The sequence below is a fragment of the Kogia breviceps genome, chromosome 6 (assembly GCF_026419965.1).
Source record: "Kogia breviceps isolate mKogBre1 chromosome 6, mKogBre1 haplotype 1, whole genome shotgun sequence".
In the NCBI taxonomy this organism is placed as follows: domain Eukaryota; kingdom Metazoa; phylum Chordata; class Mammalia; order Artiodactyla; family Physeteridae; genus Kogia; species Kogia breviceps.
This window is the reverse complement of record NC_081315.1, coordinates 133656488-133674178: the sequence shown is the minus strand read 5'-3', so window position 1 is coordinate 133674178 and position 17691 is coordinate 133656488. Positions and strand designations below refer to the sequence as shown.

At 38.9% G+C, this 17691-nt stretch overlaps 1 protein-coding gene across 1 annotated transcript; it reads left to right on the top strand.

Moving 5' to 3' along the window:
- Positions 1-686: 686 nt before the first annotated feature.
- PGRMC2 (progesterone receptor membrane component 2) lies at positions 687-17421 on the top strand. The gene is made up of 3 exons (XM_059067144.2): positions 687-1172; positions 14618-14773; positions 16181-17421. Exons 1-3 carry the CDS (start codon positions 755-757, stop codon positions 16276-16278), a joined length of 672 nt encoding a protein of 223 aa, XP_058923127.1. The 5' UTR covers positions 687-754; the 3' UTR covers positions 16279-17421.
- The last annotated feature ends 270 nt before the right edge of the window (positions 17422-17691 follow it).

The window sequence follows — 17691 nt, the reverse complement described above, 5'->3', positions numbered from 1 at the left end:
CCAAACAATCCCTGGGCGAGCTCCGTGCGCGCTCTCCGCGCCAGGCGACTCCAGCTCCTCGCCAAAACTTCTAGGCTGTATAGCTTTGCCTGCGCGCCTACTCTCCGGGCTTTCGGACAGGCGCGACGGCGCCCGGGGGAGAAAGAGACACCCCTCTTCAGAGTGCGAAAGCAGTTATAACTATGTCGCGGCCTTGGGAAGGCGTCAGGGAGAGTCCCGCCTCAGCGGCCGCCTCAGCGCACGTGAAGCTCTCGGGCGGAGCCAAAGAGAAGAGGCGGGAGTTTGCGGACGCAAACCCTAGCCTGGGAAGAAAAGCGACCCCTGGGCGCACGCGCACAGCGAGGGGACTGGGAGGAGCGTGTCTCCCAGAGGGCTTGCAGAGGAAAGGAGAGCGCGTGGCGCCGCGGGGCCCGCGCACGCGCCGTAGTCTCGCCCCGCCCGCGCGCGCAGCCGGCGCAGCGTGTTTTCTTCAGACCCGCCCCCCTCTTCTACGTCAACTAGAGGCGAAGGACAAGAGCAGGGAAGTGTGGGGCGAGGTGGGCGGGGCGTCGCACGCGCGCGCGGCCTGCAAAAGGAGGGAGGGGAGGGAGGGAGAGATCCAAGACAACGTTACCGCGTCAACACCCAGTCGGGAGCCGGCCTGACCCCCACCTACCCTCACGCTATTGGCTGGGAGGCCCCACATGGGCGGGGCCGACCGTGGGGTTGGGGAGGGCAGGGGGCGGGGAGGAAAGGAAGGCGCTGGCGGGCAGTGATGGCGGCGGGTGATGGGGACGTGAATTTAGGCACCCTGGGGAGTGGCAGCGAGAGCAGCAGTGACGGTAGCAGTGAGAGCCCGGGCGGCGCGGGAGCGGCAGCAGAAGGTGGCGGCTGGTCGGCTGCTGCGCTGGCCTTTCTGACGGGGGGCGGGGAGATGCTGCTGAACGTGGCGCTGGTGGCGCTGGTGTTGCTGGGGGCCTACCGGCTGTGGGTGCGCTGGGGGCGGCGGGGTCTGGGTGCCGGGGCCGGGGCGGGCGAGGAGAGCCCCGCTGCCTCTCTGCCTCGTATGAAGAAGCGGGACTTCAGCTTGGAGCAGCTGCGCCAGTACGACGGGTCACGCACCCCGCGCATCCTACTTGCGGTCAATGGGAAAGTCTTCGACGTGACCAAAGGCAGCAAGTTCTACGGCCCCGGTGAGGAGTTGGACGGGGAGGGGGAGGATCCCCTGCAGCTCAAGCTTAACCATCTTATGATGGGGAGGCCCCTGGGCAAAGGGTTAGTTAGCTTGCCAGCCTTCTCGACATCTGGATCCCTGCGCCTTGTCTCCCGCACCTGAGACGGCCCGCCCCCCACACGCCTCGGCCGCGGGCACCTCCGGCGTTTACCTCCCCGAAGTCGGGGTCCCAGTGTCGCCCCAGGAGCCAGCTCTCATCTTTAATTTTTCTCCTATTCCATTTCTCCTCGCAGCCTTTTCTTGTGCTGAATTTTTCAAAATCCTTTTAGTTGTCGCCAGTCACGCTGTCCCTCAGCCTTTCCTGAGCTTTCTGATTCCTGGGATCGTTGGGGGTGGGAGAGAAGAAAGATTTCTAAAGTAGGGACCTAAAGTTTTAGGCCCTGTAATTCATAGCTTTCCTTTCTTTACTCTGTGTGTGTGTGCGTGTGTGCGTGTGTGTGCACGCGCCACTGAGCTTCCTTTTCCCTCTACTACTCCCCATAAGGCCACGTTTAGGTACACGGAGTTCCAATTCCCAACCCTCTGTAAAGTCCTGTCGTATAAGCAACACCTCGACTCTTTTTTCTTTTTTTTTTTTAACGGGTTTTGGTACAAAGATGCTTTCCAGAATTAACAATATATGTGGGATGAGGCAAACCTGAATGCAGATCCTAGTAAATACTGGCAAGGGTCTTCGCCCAGAGTTTTGGGGGTGGAGCTCATATACCCAGCAGGCGTGCTTGTCCGGTTTCTCTCTTTTTCCTTTTCCTTTTTTTTTTTTTAGTGGGAAGGCAAGTATTCAACTACACGTTGATTATGATTTACTGTGTTTTCACTCAGGAGCAAAAACTTAAAACAGCTATAAATTCATACCCCCAGGCAGCAGTTCTGCAAGTTAAAAGTTTTTAAAACTTTGGTTTCAGAGAACTGTCTGTGTGTAGGGTGTTTGGTTTAGAAACCCTTCTTTTACAATGTAGTTATAGCATACATTTCAGATTATGTTAATAACCTTCAGTTCAGACTCATGGAACCTGTTGGCATACCATAAAACTGAGCAACATTGTACATGCTGGTTGTGTAGTTATTCTAAGCTTTAAAAAAGTGACTACAATAAAAGTAAATAAAATTAGAGACCTAGAGTGACCTGTTATTCGAAAGTACATCCAAGTCTTAAAGTCAAGGGGGTTGGCAAGTCTAAAAACAAGTTGGTTTCCTCTTTAATCTGTTAGTCCATGAGATTTATTGACCCTTGCAAATATATACTTACGATTTCTGTGCTTAGTGGCTGGAAGATATTTTAGAAGTGCTTTGGTTAGTTGTTAATTAGAGGTAAGAAATTGGAGAGTCTACATGTTGAACTATTTATTCCTTAGTGACTTGTATTTTCTGTATATATTTATAGTACATTAAATCCAATCAAGTCACAGATAGCTTATTAAGTACTTGCTTCTCGTTGTATAAAAATGAAAACCAGATGTCTGCCTACTCATATCAGCTGAAATAGTTAATACTTTTTTTGTTTACTTACGGGCACGGGGGGATAAGACAATAGAGCCAAAGTACAATATTTAAACGGACATACCAAATTAAATAGTTAATTATTTTTTAGTCAAGGATTTACACAGTATGTGTGTTCGATGATTAGAAATTGTGTACAGGTTTAGATTTTTAATACAGAGCTTAACCAAACTAAAAACTCTGCCTTTGTACCCCTATCTAAACTGACAGTGAAGCAACCAGAGTTTTAGTGGAAAGAAGCATATCGGTCCTCACACATTATGCCTTGCCACTATCTGAAAATAGCTAGGAGAAACAGCCTTAGACAGTTTGGCAGGATCCAGTGGCAAATGTTCTGCAACAGAAATTTTAAAATTTAGTCATAGTTATAATGTAGATAGCCTTTGTGTGGCTTGAGCCAGTGAGGGGGTTCCTCGTAACAACAGAGGAGTCAGCTTTAGGTTAGCTTCCACTGATTTCCAGGTCCTAATGAACAGGCTAAGAGTGATATTCAGTTATTTCATTCTAAGTAGTTATCAATTAACAACCTAATACAGATACTTGGAATATTTTATTATTGAAAGGAACCTTAAAGGTAGCCAGATCATCTTAGGGGCTTGGAATATATTTCACATTAAGAGAAGATAAAACACTTCCCAAAAGTCTTGAAGCCAAATTTCTGGCTATGAAACAGACATAAGTTCGGTTTTTGTTTTAATTTTTTATTTTCGTCCTCAAATCAATTAAGCAGGTTTTTTTTGTTTGTTTTTTTGTTTTTTTTGCTGTACGCGGGCCTCTCACTGTTGTGGCCTCTGCCCTTGCGGAGCACAGGCTCCGGACGCGCGGGCCCATGAGCCAGCCGCTCCGCGGCACGTGGGATCCTCCCGGACCGGGGCACGAACCCGTGTCCCCTGCATCGGCAGGCGGACTCTCAACCAGTGCGCCACCAGGGAAACCCAATTAAGCAGTTTTGTAGCAAAATAATTCAGAAGTAAAAATCCTTATCTGAGACTCTTAGTAGCTGAAAGAATGAGCTAAGGGAGCTAGAAAACCTAGTTTCTGTGCCTAACCAATATCTACTCCCATTTCTCAGTAATGGTTTTAGAGTTAAAAGATTGTTTTGTGAGGCTTTTTCTGTGTTGAAGATATTTTTCTTTTTAGCCATACATTTTTAAAGTTTGGGTTCTTAAAAAATTAAATAATGGCAGTTTAATTTAGTGGAGTAAACACATATTGGCAAACAGTTGGCATTAACTACATTTGTCAATATTAAATTTAGTAACAGTTCAGGCAGTTGGCCAGCATGTGAGGAAAATGGTCATGTAAGAAACAATGAACGTGGGAGGAGAAAGGAACCAGAGTTAAGCAGCTACTACATCAAATCCATTAATTTGTCATCTCCACAATGCTTCAGTGAGATTAGTGAGTATTCTGTCTTTCAGATGGGGAGTCTGAGGTTTAGAAATTTGAGGCAAATTGGCTTGGGTCACACAGACATGGTATTCAAATCCAGACATATTTGACCACAAAGCCTATCTATTCTATTTCAGGTATACTGCATTCTGGGATAAACTTAAAAGAGAATCTCACTGCTGTTATTTTTTATACCCTCTCCTAGTTCCATAAGGATTTAAAGCCTCAAAGAAACACACTTAATGGCTTTATGTTGTGCTGTTTGATATGGTAGCCACAAGCCATGTGTGGCTTTTTAAATTTAAATTAATTAAAATTAAATATAATTAAAAATTGAGTTCCTCAGTCACACTAGCCGTATTTCAAGTGCTCAGTACCCACATGGCTACCATACTATACAGTGCACTTTATAGAGCATTTCCATCTTCCCATTGAGTTCTGTTCAACAGCATTGATTCTAGAGGTCAGGGTGGAAGGAGTAGGAGACTCCATTTGGGGCTTATTATCTCATTTAATTTTCAGACAGCCCTAGGAAATAAGTAATGTTCCCATTTTACAAACGTGGAAACTGAAACTCAGAGAGATTTTGTCCCAAGTCACATATCTAGTAAGTGGCCAAGTAGAAATCAAACCCAGTCTAACAGGCTTCACAGGCTCTCCCCTCCCACTGTATGACAACATAATATAATTTCACATTTCCATAGTCATAATAGATGAGGAAGACTCCAACAGATAGTATAATTTTAAATAATTTGATGTAATATTACTGCAGAGGAATTAAAACAGTGTTTTTTATTCTTTAGAATGGCAAGAAATTATACAATTGACCTAATAGTTTATCTATGTTTCTGATATTTAGATATATAGCTTCCCCCATTATTCCATGTATTCTTTGACATATACCAAAGCTGTATTTTCTCCAATATACCATTTAAATTCCACTGGAAAGGAAAGAAGTATATATGAAGTACCCCATGAGATGCCTAATATTTAGGAGGTGGGGGAAAGGAGCACATTTAACTTTCATGTGTCTTTCCTCCTTTTTTAACTTTATGTTCAATATGTGAATTTTATTTGTAGTTTGCAGAATTGCAGCTGAAACAACAGTTGAGGCAGATAGACAAACCTATTCCTTCATGAATGTCCTATTGACACTACCCAGCTCTCATCCTAGCTTCTTGCTTTGAAGCCAACTGGGTCTGTGTTAGGTCTAATGCCCATACACATTCATTACCCTACTATTCATTACCTGCCAATCAGATAAAGGGATCAGCTAAGTCTTCTGATGAATTTTGATACTCTACTCAAATTTATACTAGTAATTTCTACAGTACCTTCTTGTTTGGCTCTTCTGAGTTCAACATCATTCCAATGTTTTTAATCTAAGAGGGAATTGTATTTGTATTAAATACTAACACAAAGTATAATAGGATAACTTAAAGCATGTATGAGACCAGAAGATGTTATTCAGGTTGGAGGAAAGGCGTACATTTAGTAACATCTGGAGTTAGCCATTCAAGTTCTTTAATAGTTCTTTCAACAGTGTGACATAGATCACTCCTCCCTCACGCACCTGTGACAGACATCACTAAATAACTGCTGTACTCTTAGAGCCATCATCTTGTCTCAAGATCTTTAATACAGAATTTCATCTACACTTTTAAACTCTAAGAAGGAATTGCCTGGATTTCATTACATTGTTGCCTAGATAAGATGTTTTGAGAAATCAGAGTTCTCTGAGTCTTCAAAACATTTGCCTCCCTGCCCTCTTGGAGTTTATGGTCTCTTGAGGAAGACAGATGATAAACAAGCATTCAATACATGATTATAATCTGTAATTAAATATGATGTGAAAGAAATTAATAGGATATGTAATAGAGGTTAACAGAGGACTTTATTTAGATCAGATGGTTAAGAAAGGTACCTTATTTATATTGGTTTGTCAAGAAAGTGGGGATTGATACCTAAGCAAAAACCTGAAGGAGCCAGCCTTACAAAGATTGGGTATATCAATGTTTTGAAGCTATCTAAGGTCTAGATCTAGAACTGATACTGTGTTAATCAGCAGAGGAAGAAACATCCTTATCACCCTTACTGATTTTCAGATTTGACTTAAGGCTTCATTTGATTAGTGTTACCTCAATGCTGCTTTTTCCATCCTTTTACTTTTAACCAATCTGTGTTTTTTTTCCTTATAAATAACATATAGCTGGATTTTTTCATTAAATTTAATATCAATACTGTCTTTTAACAACTTAATCAGTTTTTTTTATTCCTTCCACATTTTCTCCCCTATTGATTTTTTTTAAATTTATTTTATTGAAGTATAGTTGATTTACAATGTTGTATTGATTTGTACTGTACAGCAAAGTGTTTCAGTTATACATACATATACATTCTTTTTTATATTCTTTTCCACTGTGGTTTATCACAGAGTATTGAATATAGTTCCCTGTGCTATACAGTAGGACCATGTTTATCCATTGTCTATATACTAGTTTGCATCTGCTCACCCCAAACTCCCAATCCATCCCTCCCCCACTCCACCCACCCCTTGGCAGCCACAAGTCTGTTCTCTATGTCTGTGTGTCTGTTTCTGTTTCACATCCCCCTGCTGATTTGGATGCATTATGTTTCTATTCTTTTGGTGATAAGATTCTTTTCCTTAAGTTTTTGCTATAGAATATAAGAATGTTAACCAAACATTTTTGTATGAATTAGAAAGAACTGTCTCTTTAAGATACTTCACTGCCGTTTGACAGAATATTTCTTAATATTAAATATACAAAACTATAATGTATACAAATATAAATGGTGTCCCCTGGAGTTATATGGTACACAGCCATATATTGTGGCCCTGGTTAGAAAGCATTAACTGTAATCCCTCCCACATTCCATTTTCTATGTTATTACTGTTAGACTTCTAGTTTAACTGCACTTTTTAAAACTCTACCCCCAAATTGGTTAAATTATTAACTTTTTTTTTAATACTCGATCTTCATTTACAACATAGTTACCATTTTCTTTATTCACTGTCATTTCTTGCATCTCATTCCTTTGTTCAGGGTTCAGTTTTCATTTTAGTGAGGTACGTCCTATAGCTTTTTTCATTGACAGAAAAAAATTCTGTGTCTATCTGCCCTCACTCAGGAATAACAGTGTAGATGTAGGATATAAAATTGTGGGTTAACTGTTGTTTTACCTCAGATCCTCAATAATGGTTTTTTAGTTTTTTGTTTTCTGTTTTTTTTTTTTTTTTTTTTTTTTTTAAATTTTGGGCTCTGTTGGGTCTTTGTTGCTGCGTGCAGTCCTTCTTCAGTTGCAGCGAGCGGGGGCTGCTCTTCATTGCAGTGTGCGGGCTTCTCATTGAGATGGCTTTTCTTGTTGCTGACCACAGGCTCTAGGCATGCGGGCTTCAGTAGTTGTGGCACGTGGGCTCAGTAGTTGTGACTTGCAGGCTCTAGAGTGCAGGCTTAGTAGTTGTGGTGCACAGGCCTAGTTGCTCTGCGGCATGTGGGATCTTCCCAGACCAGGGCTCAAACCCGTGTTCCCTGCATTGGCAGGCGGATTCTTAACCACTGCGCCACCAGGGAAGTCCCCCAATAATGTTTTTTTTAACATGTGCCAGGCTCCACTAAAATCTGAGGATATGTGTCATTCATTTATTTTAAAAAATTTGAACCCATTATCTTTTCAGTTATTGTCTCTCCCATTCTCTTTATTACTTCTTCTGGAACTCTTAGTAGATACACATTAACTTTTCATTTATTTTTGGCTGCGTTGGGTCTTAGTTGCAGCACGCAGGATCTTTCGTTGTGGCATGTGGGCTCCAGAGCGCAGGCTCAGTAGCTGCGGTGCACGGGCTCTGTAGTTGTGGTGCACAGGCTCCAGAGCACATGGGCCCTGTAGTTTGCGGCACACAGGCTCTATAGTTGAGGTGCGCAGGCTCAGTAGTGCAACACGCGGGCTCATTTGCCCCACGGTATGTGGGATCTTAATTCCCTGACTGGGGATTGAACCAGCGTCCCCTGCATTGGAATGTGGATTCTTAACCACTGGACCACCAGGGAAGTCCCCTTAATTTCTTAATAATTTTAAGTAAACATACTATATCTCTTTAATCTGCTTCTGTTATCTTATTCTTGGGATACCATTTCTCATATCTGTTCTGTGTGCTCACTCCTCCATGGTCGTTTGTTTCTTCATGTAGTTATAACTTATTACAAACTTCAGCAATTGCTGTCTTTTTGTTTCTTGAATATTTTCTGTGATGTTCCATGAGCCTTGGGTTGTGAAAGTCTCCCTGTGGAGTGGTTTGGGGTATGCCTCAAAATAGGGCCTAATGGAAGTTTCTGAAAAAAAAAATTTTTTTTATTAGGTAATACGTGCTCAAGATATAAAAAATTTTAAGAGTATATAGTAAAAGATAGTCTCCTTCCCACAACCCAGCCACCATGTTCCCCTCCCTAGAGGCGAGGAACAAGTCTGAGTATCTGAGTCTTGTTCCAGAGCTATTCTCTGCAAGTGAAAGCATGTGGATATGTACACCCCTCCCATGCACTAATTGTAGCATACTATACAACAAACCTTTAACAATATTTTAATATATTGAGGGCCTTTCATATCAGTTTAAAGAGAACCATTTCATTCTTTTGAATGTGTGCATAAATTCTGTTTTATATATATATATTATAATAGTCCACTTTTAATAATTTTTTTTTTTTTTTTTTTTTCGGTATGCGAGCCTCTCACTGTCGTGGTCTCTCCCGTTGCGGAGCACAGGCTCCGGACGCACAGGCTCAGCGGCCATGGCTCACGGGCCCAGCCGCTCCGCAGCATGTGGGATCCTCCCGGACTGGGGCACGAACCCGCATCTCCTGCATTGGCAGGCGGACTCTCATCCACTGCGCCACCAGAGAAGCCCTATAATAGTCCACTTTTAATAAACATTTGTTTCCAATCTCTTATTACATGGTACTGCTCTAAATATTCATGTATCATTTTAAACGTGAGTAAAATCATAATTATCTATAAAATAAATTCCTAGACGTAAAATTACCGAGTCTTAGGGTACGGACATTTTTAATTTGGGTACTTATTTCTTAATTGCCCTCCAGAGACATTGGACCAATTTACACTCACACGAAAATGCCTGTTTCTCACCCTCTTGCCAAAAATGTGATATTAAACTTTTTGCTCTTCGTCAATCTGAGAAGTTAAAATAGTATTTCAATATTATTTTAATTTACATTTCTCAGTGAGGTTGGACATCCTCAAAAATTTGAGTCATTTATGTTTCCTTTCCTACAAATTAATCTATTCATGTATTTTTTGCTACATTTTTTCGATCATGACTGTTTTATTGCTGCTGGGTTTTGTATCATACTTAAAGCTTTTTTGCACTTAAAGATTATTTTTAAAAATCTGTAGTTTCTTAATACTTTTATGGTTTTAGTTTGTTAGTTCCACTTGGAATTTATTTTAAGAAGTGAAGTAAGCATCCAACTTTTGTTTTTGTTTTCTTACAGAGGGCTGTCCAGTTATCCCAACACCATTTATAGAATAATTTCTTTTTCCCAATACTTGCTGTATTACCATTACTGTTTGCTAAATTCCAACAGATATTTAAATCCATGCTATTGTATTTTTTTCACCTTAGAATTCTCATTCTACCTGGGCTAGGTAAACTCAGGCCCCCTGCCCCCAGCCCAGCCTTGAGCCCTGAGGCCAGGGCCACTAGCTCAACCCACAGTATTGCTGAGAGCCTCCTAGTTGGAATTTTAGAAGCAAGGTTGAGTTTTCAGTTCCTCTTAGAATTATAGTAGTCAAGAGATTATCTGATTTGACCTCCAATTTTAAGCATGTAAAATTTGCCCAATGTCAAATGTAGGGTGCGGCGTCGAATCCAGGTATCTTAACTTAAGAGGTATACTTTCAGTTTTACCATGCTACCTTCTCTCTAAAAGTCCTGGGAGTTCCTAGAACTAAGTATAAAAAAATAATAACTATTAGTTAGATTTCATTTAGTCACTTTTACATATTGTTTCATTTGTTCCTAGGCACATTATAACCTTATTTGGAATAAATTACTCAATACCAAGTATTATTAGATTTTTTTTTAACTTACTTTAATAATCACAGAAGACTATTGTCAGAACATGCCAGAAAACTGGGCTGTTTATAAACTTTAATGAATTAAAGTTTGTCTCTCAGATCTATGGTTTTTATACCATGGAAATAACTAAAACATTCTGGAATTTTATCTTCATAAATACTAATGTAGATGCATAATCACCTTAATAGTCACAAAATAATATGTTACATATTTTAGATATTTTATTTACTTCCTCCTGGAATTTTTTGCTCATTGAATTATTCTTTAAAACATTGTTTTACAGTGACCATGTGTTGTTGCCTTCAAAAATATGTCACCCCACTGTCACTTGATTGTATTAAAGTAAGCAGTTTCAGGATACAATAACTAGTAGATTTACTGATTTTTGACTTTAAAAATCTGTAGCATAAGTGGTGTTAACTCTTAAAACTGTTAATGAAATCTGAATTCTAACTAGTATCATGTCATTTCGGTGTATTTAACAATATCGTGGAAATAAGATTTATCGTTAAAATGATGTCCTAGAATATTTGTTATATGTGTACATTTAAGAGAATCTGTCTTGGCTAAATAATTGGGTGCATTTTTTGTAGCAAGAAATTTCTTGAAACTGTAAATCTAGTTTTGTATCAGCACTATATTTTAGTCTTTGATAAAAGCAAGAGTATAATTTGCTTAGTTATGACTGAAATGTTAATATCTAAATGAGCCTTAATCAAAACAATCTGAATAATTTATATAAGCTAGACGTGTGTGTGTGTGTGTGTGTAAATTATACCATACTGAAGACCTAATACCATTTAAAATTTGCTTTCCTTGGGTAGCTCTCTGCTATTATAGTATTATAGATAGCCAAGAGTAGTTATCAAAATATTAGAATCAGTAACATTTAGGTCTGTTATGTAAGGAGGCAGTGGAAAGGAGAGGTGTTACTGACTTCTCAGATATGGTTCTGATTGTGTTGGGGATGCAGAGAAATATACTTTAACTGGACCTCAAATCCTCCTTTTTCTGAGCAACTCATCCTTTTCCAACTCTAGTTCTGAATCTTTATATTACGTGCTTTATTGTCTTAAAGGAAAAAGTAAAGAAAACTGTTTTCAAAAAAACCTTTTCAGGGCTTCCCTGGTGGCGCAGTGGTTGAGAATCCGCCTGCCGATGCAGGGGACACGGGTTCGTGCCCTGGTCCGGGAAGATCCCACGTGCCGCGGAGCGGCTGGGCCCGTGAGCCATGGCCGCTGAGCCTGCGCGTCCGGAGCCTGGGCTCCGCAACGGGAGAGGCCACAACAGAACAGTGAGAGGCCCAGATACCGCAAAAAAAAAAAACCACAAACCTTTTCAGAAATTAAATGCTTCTTGAGGGAAATTCGAAACGTGGAAAGGACAACAATACTGAGAGTGGGAAAATATGTTAATCACTGAATCATTCTTTTCAATAGTTAACAAAACATCATTTTGTCTAGAATTAGGCTTGGGTTATTAACTGTTGACTCAAGTTCACTCTAAGTTAGCCAAACCAAAAAAAGAGCATCATTCCCTCTTAGGGAAGTTGGCAGACAATTTTACTAAAGAATACACTGTTATATGTTAATATACTCAAAGATGGAGGGTTTTATGACTCCTATTTTTTTATAGTGATCATCTTTTCTTCTCTCCTGTTTACCATTTGGATATGTTTTAAGGTTGATACTGTGAAGTATGCTGAAGTAGATTGACTTTTGTAGGCCAGGGAGGTAAATATTATAACGCAATGCTAAGAAAAGCTGTTGATTTCTTTAAAAACAACAAAAAAAAGCTTTTTTTGTTAATGCTCTTCCATTTTGATTTAACAGGTATTCTAAAATAGCCATTTCCCTGAAATTTTGTGATTAGTGAAATGCTCCAGTTTTCAGGATTGTCACTCCGTCTTTGGCTTTGTGGGTCCTCTATGTGTTTTCTCAAGATGTGCTGTGTTTGGGGTAATCAGAAAAGTGGAAATATTACTTCCCAGTTCTGTCAGTAATTTTAGGCAAGGCACTAAATGCCTCTGTTTCTATTTGTCTGCCAAATAGGGAGGGCACAAACTGTCCCTTCCACTTCGCAATACTGTGAGAGAGGAAAGTGAGATTGCTAGGAAATTCTCCAAAAAGTTGAAATTCTCATTTTACATTTGTAGTTTTTTATAGCCTTGATCAATTTTTTCTTTTGTGTGTTTGACTAATCACTGTTTTAAGTTTGTAAGCATTGGTCCAGTTAGCATTAAGAGGCTATATATTATTCATAGAATTTTTTTGTCATTGTTGCTTAAGAATAAAAACCACATTAGTTCTCTCTATATATACACACACACATATATATACATATATATTCTCCATCTCCTGAAAACAGCCATTGCCACAAAGCATGTGGAGTTATACCACAAAAAAGCACAACTGCTTTAAGGTGGACTGCTTTTCTCTCCCTAGGGACTGTTCTTGCTTAGTTTGAAAAGTTAACATTGGGAATTCCCTGGCGGTCCAATGGTTAGAACTTGGTGCTTTCACTGCCAGGGCTGGGGCTCAATCCCTGGTGTTGGGGTCCCGCAAGCAGGTGGCATAGCCAAAAAAAAAAAAGTTAAATGTTTCTCTTAAAAAAGAATGAAATAATGCCATTTGCAGCAACATGGATGGACCTAGAGATTATCATAAGTGAAGTAGGTCAAACAGAGAAAGACAGATATCATGATATCACTTGTATGTGGAATCTTAAAAAATGAACTTTTTTACAAAACAAATAGACTCACAGACTTAGAAAACAAACTTATGGTTTACCAAAGGGATGGGGCTTAACATATACACACTACTATATATAAAATAGGTAAACAAGGACCTAATGTATAGCATAGGGAACTATACTCATTATCTTGTAATAACCTATAATGAAAAAGAATATATATATATCAGAATCACTTTGCTGTACACTTAAAACTAACAGTATTGTAAATTAACTATACGTAAATTTAAAAAAAGAAAAAAAGTTAATGTTTCTCCAAAATAATTAACTCCAATTAAAGAACTTCAGATTTTACTCTGTAAATAGAAACAGTATTAAATTTCCTTCTCTTAAACACTTTTTGAATGTCAGTTGTCATACCTTTTTGAATGTCAGTTGAGATAATGGGCAAAGTTTGAAAGTTAACAAATGTTGGCCAATTGTAAATAGTGTCCCATTTTCTTATATAGAAGACAAATTTAAAGTATAAAATGATAGGGCTTCCCTGGTGGCGCAGTGGTTGAGAATCCGCCTGCCGATGCAGGGGATACGGGTTCGTGCCCCGGTCCGGGAAGATCCCACATGCCGCGGAGCGGCTGGGCCCGTGAGCCATGGCCGCTGAGCCTGTGCGTCCGGAGCCTGCGCTCTGCAACGGGAGAGGCCACAACAGTGAGAGGCCCGCGTACCACAAAAACAAAAACAAAAACAAAAACAAAAAAAAAAAAGTATAAAATGATAGCCTAAGTTTATATTAATAGGGGAATGATTAAATAAATTATAGGTATATCCACTCAGTAGGAAAATATATAACCATTAAATGATAATTGTAATAGTCACCTAATATTAAGCAGCAGTATGGAAAGTACTTAAGAATGGGAAAGCAGGAAAAAGTACTTTACTGGAAGTATTGTCTTTATTTTCATGTTAATATAGTAATACCTAATAATGCTACTTTTTAAATTTATTAAGGCCACCTTTTTGTTCCATGCAACAAATTTTAAAAGAAATGAGTTTTCCTACATCCAGTGAACTTTATGGTGCAGTGCTTTCTGTAATTCAAGTTAATGTTCATAAATGTTTAGATTTTTGTCTAAGTAAATTTTTGAATTCTATTCTTAAAAGTATAGATGCTTTTCTGACACATAACCCTCAATTTCCTAAATGTTTTCAAATATGAATATGGCTATAATCATTATTTTGCTCATTTAAAAATCCCGGGATTTCCATTTTTTTCTGCTTGTGTACTTCTCATTAGAAAATGCTTTATTCTGTTATATGTGAAGTAAAATTTTCCTCTCCATTCTCCAGAAATGTTGCCACTGTAAAGTGCTTGGTCTGTATTCTTCCTGGTGTTTTTTTTTGCGTATACAAACGTGGGTGAAATGTGCATACATGTACATCTTTTTTTAAATTCAAAGTGAGTCATACTATATAATTTGCTGAATTGCTTTTTTCAGTTACTATATCATCGACTTCTTTCTGTGCCTGTACATATAGAGTTACCTCATTCTAAGAAATTTCTTCTCATTATCCTATTTAGTGTCTGTGCATGTTTTGAAATTAAGGCTGTGTACCAAATAAGAGTCATGAGGTTTCTTTTATTTGACTTTTTCATTTGAGACATTCTAAAATAGGGTTACATAATCTAAATAATTTCTTTTTTTTCCCAGCGGGTCCATATGGAATATTTGCTGGTAGGGATGCCTCCAGAGGACTGGCGACATTTTGCCTAGATAAAGATGCACTTAAAGATGAATATGATGATCTCTCGGATTTGAATGCCGTACAAATGGAGAGTGTTCGAGAATGGGAAATGCAGTTTAAAGGTACCTTCATTTTGTTGGGTTCTTTGCAAATATTAAATTTATGGCCAAAGAAAGTACCTACTATTTCATTAGTAAAGAGCCTAAGAATGCTGTCTGTTTTCACTGCCATCATTATTTAATGATAAACATAGCTAACTATCAAAATGATTGTTACATGTGCTTATTATTTATAAAATCCATATTTAAAAATTGGCTTGTTACAAACTATTAAATTTAACAAAATTGTGACACCTTTAGTCTTATAAGGCTTGTTCATTAAGGTATAGTTTTTAAAATATAGGCTTATATTTAAAACAATTAATAAGTGATATTGATACTGTAATTTTAGTTTATTCTAAAATGATTTTCTTGATCTTACCTTCAAACCATAAAGGAAAAATGTCATTCTCCTTCATTACATGCTCATGACATCAATTTTTACCACTTCTGTGAACACTCTGGACTGCTATTTATGTGACCTGTGGATCCCTTGGAATACTTCTGGCTTCTTGGCACTTACACTGGTTTTGCTATACAAAGCAGTCCTCCTATCTTATCCTCTAGGTTTGTCAGTTAATTCGCTTAAACTAGGTTCAGAGTCTTGACCAAGAAATGACTAAACATGTTATCACCTTGGACATAACGATGTTCTAAGTTAAACACCTGGTAACATACAAACAAGCAATGTAACCGAGATCTAAGAAGAGAGTTTGATAGCAGAAAGAACAGTAATATACTAGGCACCACATATCGGGACCTCAGAGAACACAGGGTAATAAGTAACGAGTGAATTTTCATCTTCTCATTTGGTTTTTCTTAGGGACTACTAGCATGTGTCACATTTTCTTGCCAAGAATATTTCCTGGTTGGATCTACTTTCCTTGTGATTCTCCACCTCATGTACTCTTTCTCCCCAAGAAAGTAACCATTAATTTTTTTATGGTCTTCTAACTATTGGAAATGCCCTACATTGCCAACTTTTATCTATCTAATTACGATACTTTGGGCTATTAAAATTTAAAGAACTATTCTGGGACTCACAGTGCACATTAGAGTTAAACCAGTTTCAAAGTACACGTCCTCATACCTATTTCAAGAGCCTGGCATGGGTGACTCCAAGATGGGTGCTGGATGTGCATATTTTTTTTTTGAAAGGTCTCCAAGTGATTCTGATGCAGTGTCCTTGATTAAGAACTGGTTTTATGGAACACTCTCCTGCAGAGCACAATTCCCAGGCTTTATGAGTTCCCTGACCCTGTTTTCTTTTGTTCAAGTGTTCCATGAGTACAAAGACTGGACAAGGTAAACAATAGGAAAAACTTATCTTGTTCTATATGACTCTGAAGGAAGCATACACCTTCCCTGCTGTATAATGGAATAGTGAGACAAATTTGATCGCTACTGATTTTCTTTTGATGTATCTTTCAGAAAAATATGATTATGTAGGCAGACTCCTAAAACCAGGGGAAGAACCATCAGAATATACAGATGAAGAAGATACCAAGGATCACAATAAACAGGATTGAACTTTGTAAACAACCAAAGTCAGGGGCCTTCAGAACTGCAATTCTTACTCCCTTTCACAGAATGTCCAGCGTCTTTGGGTTTGGTTCACCTGCTGCAAAAAAACATTCAACAGATTGTACAAGCTAAATGAGTCTCACTATGAAGATTCGAATACTAGACATTATGCTGCCAGACTCATTTGTTGCAGTTGTTTGTAATGTCTGGTGGGGCTTCTTCATCCTGAAAAGAAGGAGACAGGGATTTTTTTAAAGAGCAAGAAAGTCACAAGATTACTTTTCCTTTTCTCTCTCTTTTTTTTTTTTTTTTTAATCAAAGACAACCTGATATGTATTTGCTACTTAAGTGTACAGACCTCCTCAAAAAAACAGCAAGGAGTAACTACTTCATGAGCTGGGTCCGTTTTAGCAATGAGGGAGGGAGGAGACCTGGGCAGGAGAGGCGGGGAGTGCCCATCAGGCTGAGTAGTTAAGGCTACTGAAACACTAAGATGTGAATCCCCAAGCTTTTCTTCTTGGGTTTTGTCAGACAAAAGAAAAAAACCTTTATTTCTATGAAATTTTTGGAAATTAGGAAAAGGGATTTCAGGTGGATTTAAGTCAAAGCTAATTCCCCAAAAGTAAGATCATTTGAAACTGGTTTTTATCCCTTTCCTTCCCCTAGATCAAATCAATATTAATTGTGCCTTATTTCACTTACATAGACTTGAATTATTTTTAGGGAAAGCCCCTATGTGAATTCAGAAGTCACTACAAGCAGCATTGAGACTGAAGTTGGAATATTCTGTTGACTGCAAAACCTTGATGTCATTCTGTGTATATAGAATGTAAAAGGAATATTCAGTGTTACTGCCACATATGTTAATATACACAAACTTAATTAGCATTGTCATGGCCAAACGCATTCCCCCATGCTTTTCTCTTTTCAAAAAAAAATTGAAAAACAAATCAACAACTCTATCCCCTAACAGCTGCCTAATTTTAGGAGTCTTGACTCTCACATCTCACTGGTGTGGGTGCATGAGGCTGTAGTATGGATGTCGTATGGGTGTGTCTGAGTGTGTGTGAGAGCGCCTTGGAAGGGATCTTCAGATACTGTAAATACCCGTACCATTTTAATAAAGCATGTACAATAAACCAAAATAAGCTTGAGTTGGACTTTATATATAAACTGTAAGCCAGTGCATTATGATATGGGAGTTGAGATTGTGTATTTGATTCAAGATAAGGAAAAATCTTGGAAATGAAAGGCAGGCACTGGTTAACCAAGTTGTACACATTGTACCACATTCACTGTAACTTTAGGAAGAAATTCCACTTTGTGGAACATTCTCAAGAGATCTGAGATTATTCAGGTAAGAATTGATATATTAAAATGTACATATTTTTTCTTTATATTTTGATGCCAACTGATAA